The sequence below is a fragment of the Salvelinus sp. IW2-2015 genome, unplaced genomic scaffold (genome assembly GCF_002910315.2).
Source record: "Salvelinus sp. IW2-2015 unplaced genomic scaffold, ASM291031v2 Un_scaffold2254, whole genome shotgun sequence".
Classification (NCBI taxonomy): Eukaryota; Metazoa; Chordata; class Actinopteri; order Salmoniformes; family Salmonidae; genus Salvelinus; species Salvelinus sp. IW2-2015.
The window spans coordinates 151,075-159,278 of NW_019943583.1; the positions used below are offsets into that span (position 1 = coordinate 151,075).

At 45.3% G+C, this 8,204-nt stretch overlaps 1 protein-coding gene across 1 annotated transcript; it reads right to left on the reverse strand.

Annotated features, from left to right (window-relative positions):
• Positions 1-1,064: 1,064 nt before the first annotated feature.
• On the reverse strand, positions 1,065-7,653 carry LOC112073411 (microtubule-associated protein RP/EB family member 3; the record flags this gene model as incomplete). Its single annotated transcript, XM_024140709.2, has 5 exons — positions 1,065-1,607; positions 1,698-1,738; positions 4,914-5,066; positions 7,067-7,197; positions 7,503-7,653. Coding segments are annotated over 4 exons (468 nt in total), but the record flags the coding sequence as incomplete, so codon positions are not given.
• Between the last annotated feature and the right edge of the window lie 551 nt (positions 7,654-8,204).

Here is an 8,204-nt window from a genome sequence, read left to right on the forward strand (position 1 = left end):
GGTCATTAAGTTCTGCACCGTTTCTGTTCCAGGATGTAAAAATGGACTGAACACAGATCTGAGCACCTCCCTAAACACCTTCGGGGACCGAGGCGTTGGGCCAGAACACGTGGCCTGTGTGTGTGTGTGTGTGTGTGTGTGTGTGTGTGCACCTACAGTAAGAGTCGACCAGTCGCGTTCCTTCTGGTTTTGAACCCACTGTTTATTCAGCCTCCGTAATAAAACTCCAACGATGCATGACAGTCACAGGGCTGCCATGACAACCGGGGGCTGACAGCTGTCAGTCACTTAAGCCCCGCCCCCAACAAGAAGAAACTCCAAATCAAAAACAGCTGCTAAAAAAAACACTTCAAATCAATTCATTAATAATCAATACTCAATATTCACCCATTAGTATATACAGTGTAGTAGTGTTTGTTCATATACATTTTATTAAACTTTCTCAGGGTAATAGATTCACATTAACCTGTTAGCCACTCCAAGCTAATGTTAAATTAGTAACGTTAAATAACTCATTTAAATCAAAAATAGAACCAGGGGTAATTTTAAAACCTGCAGAATGTTGAGGAGGTTCTGTTCTCGTATAATGCTGTTCTATCTGAATATCCTGGGATGTTGCTCCCTACTGAACAGACCTGTCTCTGCTTCCTGTCTCTGCTGGCCTCAGCTAATCACACTGTATTGTTGGTTTCTGGATCATTCTGATACGACGGGGCGACTTGATATGAATTATGTTGAGTCCTAATGGACTGAGATGGTTCTGGTCAACTGGTACTGGTCCATATTGTTAATGCAGGGACTGATATATCATATACAACAAGCTCTGTCTCACTGCACAACTAGGCATTTATCCAAATGTCAAAGTTCACTGTTTTTGACACTCTGCTGTTGTCTATTGTCCCATTGCTCCAAAAGTCAACATTTTTAAATGAAGGGTTACGTTTAGTTAGTTAACCACCCCCATCTACCACCCTTGTCCTCAATGCCATGGTAAAAACCCAAGTCTACTGGAGGGTCATAACGCTCACTGTTGCCCCAGTGGCCGGTTCTGAAGGCATTTCCCGACGTTCAATTCCGAAGTGATTCTTCAACGATCTCCCGCATCATATGTACATGGTACTGGACCCTAATGCTGAACTGGACCAGTGAGTCTGTGGAGGGAGTTTAGTCTCCCCTCATCCGAAACAATCATGACAGATTTTTATGGGTTCAGAGATTAGTGAGTTGTTACCTGTCTCTACAGATAGAGGGCGCTATAGATCCATGCTCTGCTACTCTGTCATCTAATTTACATTAGCCATTAGCCTAGCATCCTGCTAACACTCCCAAACAGATGAACTGTTCAGAGCTAGCCATTAGCCTAGCATCCTGCTAACACCAACCATACAGATTAAGTGTACAGCGTTAGCCTGACATGTCTGAGGGGTTGGAGGGGAGGAGGGAGGGGGAACAAGGGAAAATGAGGGACGGGAGGAAGAGGGAGGAGGCTGAGAAGGAGAGTAATAAAATAGGAGTAGGAGATGAGAATCTTGAAGCGCTGATCCTGGGAGAGAGCGGAGGAATGTTCCACGTGGCGCCTCCTCATCCGCTGCCGCCACAAAGCCATCCTAAAACACAGGTCAGACAGCGGTCAGGGGATAGCTGGGAGTGTGTGTGAAGTTGTGTTAATGGTGTGTGTAGTTGTTCATTCTATTCACCTTAATGATCAGGTAAGTTGGCTGAGAAGGTCAACCTCGCCCTGGGGAAGAGGAGAGGTGGAAAGTGAGCCATGGTTAGGGCTGTTACGGTGACAGTATTACCGCCACACCGGCGAACAGTCAAATTCCACGAGATCGTTTAGTCACAGTAATTAGGCTTCTCCAAGCTCTGATGGTCATTAGCAGCCTACCAAACTTGCTAACTGCCTGGTACTCAGCACTCTATTGTCCCTCTAATCACTCTGACATCAAAATCTAATCAAACACTTCATGAGAGCTCATGTTGCACAAAATGTCTATATGCAATTGTGTGAGAAAACAGTGTTGATGGCCTCTATTAAAAAGAGGAGGATCCCATCAGCTTTCTATAGACTAGGCCTACTATATCTATTTCACAACCGAAGTATAGCCTACCGGGCTGGCATGAAAATGAACCCTGGGAAAAGTGTCCTCCATTTGCTATTTAAGTGCATAGATGACATGTATTTTTGCCTGTTTCAAGACAGGTGCATGATAATGGTGCATTCTAAATCAAAACTAATATCACATTATTTAGTATATGTAAAGATAAGATTAAATCAAGAATATTCTAATGGGTGATATTAGCCTATCACTTGTAAAATATATATATATATACAAAAGTATGTGGACACCACTTCAAATTAGTGGTTTTGGCTTTCAGTCACACCTGTTGCTGACAGGTGTATAAAATCGAGCACACCTCCATGCAATCTCCATAGACAAACATTGGCAGTAGAATGGCCTTACTGAAAAGCTCAGTGACTTTCAACGTGGCACCTTCATAGGATGCCACCTTTGCAACAAGTCAGTTTGTCAAATTTCAGCCCTGCTGGAGCTGCCCCGGTCAACTGTAAGTGCTGTTATTGTGAAGTGGAAACGTCTACGAGCAACAACAGCTCAGCCACGAAATGGTAAGCCACACAAACTCACAGAACGAGACCACAGAGTGCTGAAGCGCGTAGCACTCGGTTGCAACACAACAGAGTTCCAAACTGCCTCTGGAAGCAACGTTCGTCGGGAGCTTCATGAAATGGGTTTCCATGGCCGAGCAGTCGCACACAAGCCTAAGAACACCATGCATAATGCCAAGCCTCGGCTGGAGTGGTGTAAAGCTCGCCGCCATTGGACTCTGGAGCAGTTGAAACGCGTTCTCTGGAGTGATGAATCACGCTTCACCATCTGGCAGTCCAATGGACGAATCTGGGTTTGGCGGATGCCAGGAGAAAGCTACCTGCCCCAATGGAGAGTGCCAACTGTAAAGTTTGGTGAAGGAGGAATAATGGTCTGGGGCTGTTTTTCATGGTTCGGGCTAGGCCCCTTAGTTCCAGTGAAGGGACATCTTAATGCTACAACATACAATGACAGACGATTCTGTGCTTCCAACTTTGTGGAAGGCCCTTTCCTGTTTCAGCATGAAATGCCCCCGTGCACAAAGCGAGGTCCAACAGAAATAGTTTGTTGAAATCGGTGTGGAAGAACTTGACTGGCTTGCACAGAGCCCTGACCTCAACCCCACTGAACACCTTTGGGAAGAATTGGAATGCCAACTCCGAGTCAGGCCTAATCACCCAACATCAGTGCCCATTTTAGTTTACATTTTAGTCATTTAGCAGACGCTCTTATCCAGAAGGTGGGAAGAAGAGGGTTAAGTGCCTTACTCGACCTCACTAATGCTCTTGTGGCTGAATGAAAGCAAGTCCCAGCAGCAAAGTTCCAACATCTAGTGGAAAGCCTTCCCAGAAGAGTGGAGGCTGTTATAGCAGCAATGTTCAACATCTAGTGAAAGCTTCCAGAAGAGTGGAGGCTGTTATAGCAGCAAAGGGGGACCAACTCCATATTAATGACTTCCCTGAAGAGTGGAGGCTGTTATTAGCAGCAATGTTCCAACATCTAGGGAAAGCCTTCCCAGAAGAGTGGGAGGCTGTTATAGCAGCAATGTTCCAACATCTAGTGGAAAGCCTTCCCAGAAGAGTGGAGGCTGTTATAGCAGCAATGTTCCAACATCTAGGGGAAAGCCTCCCAGAAGAGTGGAGGCTGTTATAGCAGCAAAGGGGGACCAACTCCATATTAATGACTTCCCTGAAGAGTGGAGGCTGTTATAGCAGCAAAGGGGGGTCCAACTCCATATTAATGACTTCCCTGAAGAGTGGAGGCTGTTATAGCAGCAAAGGGGGGTCCAACTCCATATAATGACTTCCCTGAAGAGTGGAGGCTGTTATAGCAGCAAAGGGAGGACCAACTCCATATTAATGACTTCCCAGAAGAGTGGAGGCTGTTATAGCAGCAAAGGGGGGTCCAACTCCATATTAATGACTTCCCTGAAGAGTGGAGGCTGTTATAGCAGCAAAGGGGGTCCAACTCCATATTAATGACTTCCCAGAAGAAGTGGAGGCTGTTATAGCAGCAAAGGGGTTCCAACTCCATATTAATGACTTCCCTGAAGAGTGGACGCTGTTACAGCAGCAAAGGGGAACCAACTCCATATTAATGACCATGATGTTGGATTGAGATGTTCCACGAGCAGGTGTCCACATACTTCTGGTCATGTTGTGTATAMTATCACGTGTGAATGATGCCCAGCTTGTGTGCAGTAAGGCAAGAAACAACTCATGCCTTTTTTTCCACCAACTTTTTAAAATCATAGTCGCACACACCTCATGTAGCCTGGCCTATTTGTTTTAATAAGGTTTGTATCACAACTAAAGTGGCCAAATAACTTCAGAACCTATCTGACATACTTAGACGGCACTTGAGRTAAGTTTGGGGAAGATCATTTTCACCATAAAAATGTCCCTTTTATAATAAAAGTATTACATGCATGATCGCATTTGCGTTCACTTTTGAGAATGGTGTTTTTCCCACTTATTTATTGCATTTTGGTATATTCGTGCTTATCGCATACTGCTATGTGCYCATTGCTGCGCTTATGTGAAGAAATAGCGTAATAGTTTAGGGGAAGTTCACTATTTTACAACTTGATGTTAGATGGTTCCTCTACTGAACTTCCCCTTTAACAAACAATTGCTATTAGAGTTAATAAATTATGATTAATTCTACTTCTACTGATTAGAAGATTAATATTAGTTGTGTGATGGAACAGGACAGACTGCAATCACAGGTACACTGCCCTCTACTGGCCCTCCAGTGCCACCAGTCTGTGTGTGTTTATATAGTCTGTATGCGTCTGTGTCCTACCTCAGTAGCGTACAGTATATCCATGATCTTGGAGAGTGTTGGGCTGGTGTTGGTCTCATTCTCCTGACAGATCAGCTCGATATCTCTCAGCTTACTGAAGTAGAAATCTCTCTCCTTCTCAAGACCATCCACTGTCAGCTTTAGGTCCAACATCTACACACACAGACACACACACACATATGATGAGGGAGAGGAGAGAGAGGGAGAGGTGGAGGAGGAGAGTAAATATCACATTTACATAAGTATTCAGACTCAGTACTTTGTTGAAGCCCCTTAAGCAGCGATTACAGCATCAAGTCTTCTTGGGTATGACGCTACAAGCTTGGCACACCTGTATTTGGGGAGTTTCTCCCATTCTCTGCAGATCCTCTCAAGCTCTGTCAGGTTGGATGGGGAGTGTCGCTGCACAGCTATTTTCAGGTCTCTCCAGAGATGTTCGATCGGGTTCAACTCCGGGCTCTGGCTGGGACACTCAAGGACATTCAGACTCCTGCATTGTCTTGGCTGTGTGCTTAGGATCATTGTCCTGTTGGAAGGTGAAACGTCGCCCCAGTCTGAGGTCCTGAGCGCTCTGGAGCAGGTTTTCATCAAGGATCTCTGTACTTTTCTCCGTTTATCCCTGCCTTGATCCTGACTAGTCTATCAGTCCCTGCCGCTGAAAAACATCCCCACAGCATGATGCTGCCATCACCATGCTTCACCGTAGGGATGCTGKCAGGTTTCCTCCAGACGTGATGCTTGGCATTCAGGACAAAGAGTTCAATCTCGGTTTCATCAGACCAGAGAATCATGTTTCTGAGAGTCCTTTAGGTGCCTTTAGGTAAACTCCAAGCGGGCTGTCATGTAGCTTTAGGTAAACTCCAAGCGGCTTCATGTGCTTTATGGTAAACTCCAAGCAGGCTGTCATTGTGGCTTTAGGCAAACTCCAAAGCGCGCTTGTCATGTGGCTTTAGGTAAACTCCAAGCGAGGGCTGTCATGTAGCTTTAGGTAAAACTCCAAGCAGGCGTCATGTGGCTTTAGGTAAACTCCAAGCGGGCTGTCATGTGGCTTTAGGTAAACTCCAAGCGGGCTTCATGTGGCTTTAGGTAAAACTCCAAACACTGTCATGTGGCTTTAGGCAAACTCAAGCGGGCTGTATGTGGCTTTAGGTAAAACTCCAAGCGGGCTTTCATGCTTTAGGTAAACTCCAAGCAGCTGTCATGTGCTTTAGGTAAACTCCAAGCGGCTGTCATGTGGACTTTAGGAAAACTCCAGCAGGCTGTCATGTGCTTAGGTAAACCCAGGGCATGTCATGTGGCTTAGTAAACTCCAAGCGGGCTGTCATGTGGCTTTAGGTAAACTCCAAGCGGCACTTCATGTGGCTTTAGGTAAACTCAAGCGGCTGTCATGTGGCTTTAGGTAAACTCCAAGCAGGCTGTCATGTGCTTTAGTAAACTCCAAGCGGGCTGTCATGTGGCTTTAGGTAAAACTCCAACGCTGGGCTTTGATCAACGCTTATGGCTTTCAGGTAACTCCAAGCGGGCTGCTGTCATGTGGCTTTAGGTAAACTCCAAGCGGGCTTCATGTGGCTTTCGCCTGCCACTCTACCATAAAGGCTGATTGTGGAGTGCTGCAGAATGTTCTTGGGGACCTCCCTGACCAAGGCCTTCTCCCCCGATGGTCAGGTTAGCGCGGCCTGCTCTAGAAGAAGTCTTGATGCTTCCAAACCTCTTCATTTAAGACAGGTGTGTGCTTTCCAAATCATGTCCAATCAATTTAATTTACTATAGGTGGACTCCAACCAAGTTGTGGAAACATCTCAAGGATGATCAATGGAAACAGGATGCACCTGAGCTCAATTTTGAGTCTCATAGCAAAAATAAGGTATTTCTGTTTTGTATTTTTAATACATTTTCTAAAAACCTGTTTTGGCTTTGTCATTATGGAGTATTGTGTGTAGATTGAGGATTAAAAAAAACWAAAAAACATTTAGAATGAGGATGTAACGTAACAATGTGGAAAGTCAAGGGGTCTGAATACTTTCTCGAAGGCACTGTATATCAAATATTTAGAAATAAAAATATATAGAGAATAAATTAGGTACTTGTTTGATAAGAATTCTTATTTTTATGTTTGTATTTCAGTATTACTGTGTGTGTGTGTGTGTACCTACCTGCTGGTTCAGTTCTAGTATCTCAGCGTCTGACGCTCTGGTGGGCGTCGCCCTGCGGATGGGGGCGGACTGTATCTGCCTCGGGGGGGCGTGGAATGTCTTGGTCGCCGTGGGAGACGTCCTCTGGGGGCCTGGACACACAACCAATCTTAACAAGACTCTCACTAGCACCCAATCAACAGCTACCTCCATCACAGTTCTACTATAATAACCTGAAAAAGACTTGCCAACAGGTCACCCCAAACAACAGAGGGAAACAAAGCACCACAGAGGGAGAGAACAAAGTCAAAACCCTTTAGAGTAGCACATGAACATACGGGCAGGATGGATCACTTTTACCTGGTGTGGAAGAGGATCATTTGGGTTTGTGGGAAATGAGATGATTTGGTGAGGAGCGGTGAGGACATGGTGATGCAGCAGAGGGGTGTGTGTGTACCTGGGTTGGGTGAGGGGGTGCCCTCCTGGCGTGTGGTCACAGGGTCATACTCCTTCCCGTCGTAGTTGGCATCAAAAAACTTCTTAAACCATTGGATGAACTCAAAGTTATCCTGAAACCTCCCCTTCACCAGCCTCTCTACTGGGATGATCTGAGACAGAGAGACAGAGAGGTACTTTAACCCTTCACCAGCCTCTACTGGGACGGTCTGAGAGGTACTTTATTAACCCTTCACCAGCCTCTACTGGGACGGTCTGAGAGGTACTTTATTANGGTACTTTATTAACCCTTCACCAGCCTCTACTGGGACGGTCTGAGAGGTACTTTATTAACCCTTCACCAGCCTCTCTACTGGGACGGTCTGAGAGATACTTTATTCACCCTTCACCAGCCTCTCTACTGGGAAAGAGGGGTAGGAGATCTTGGATTCAAACAAAAACGAAGTAAAACAAGCGTATGTGTATACCTACAAATCTAGCCTCGTACAAACCATCCTGATCTTGTGAGCTTACAGTGAACTCGGAAAGTATTCAGACCCTTTGACTTTTTCCACATTGTGTTACGTTACAGCCTTATTCTAAAATTGATTACATTGTTTTTGCCCCTCATCAATCTACACACAATACCCCATAATGACATCACAATACCCCATAATGACATCACAATACCCCATAATGACATCACAATACTCCATAATGACAA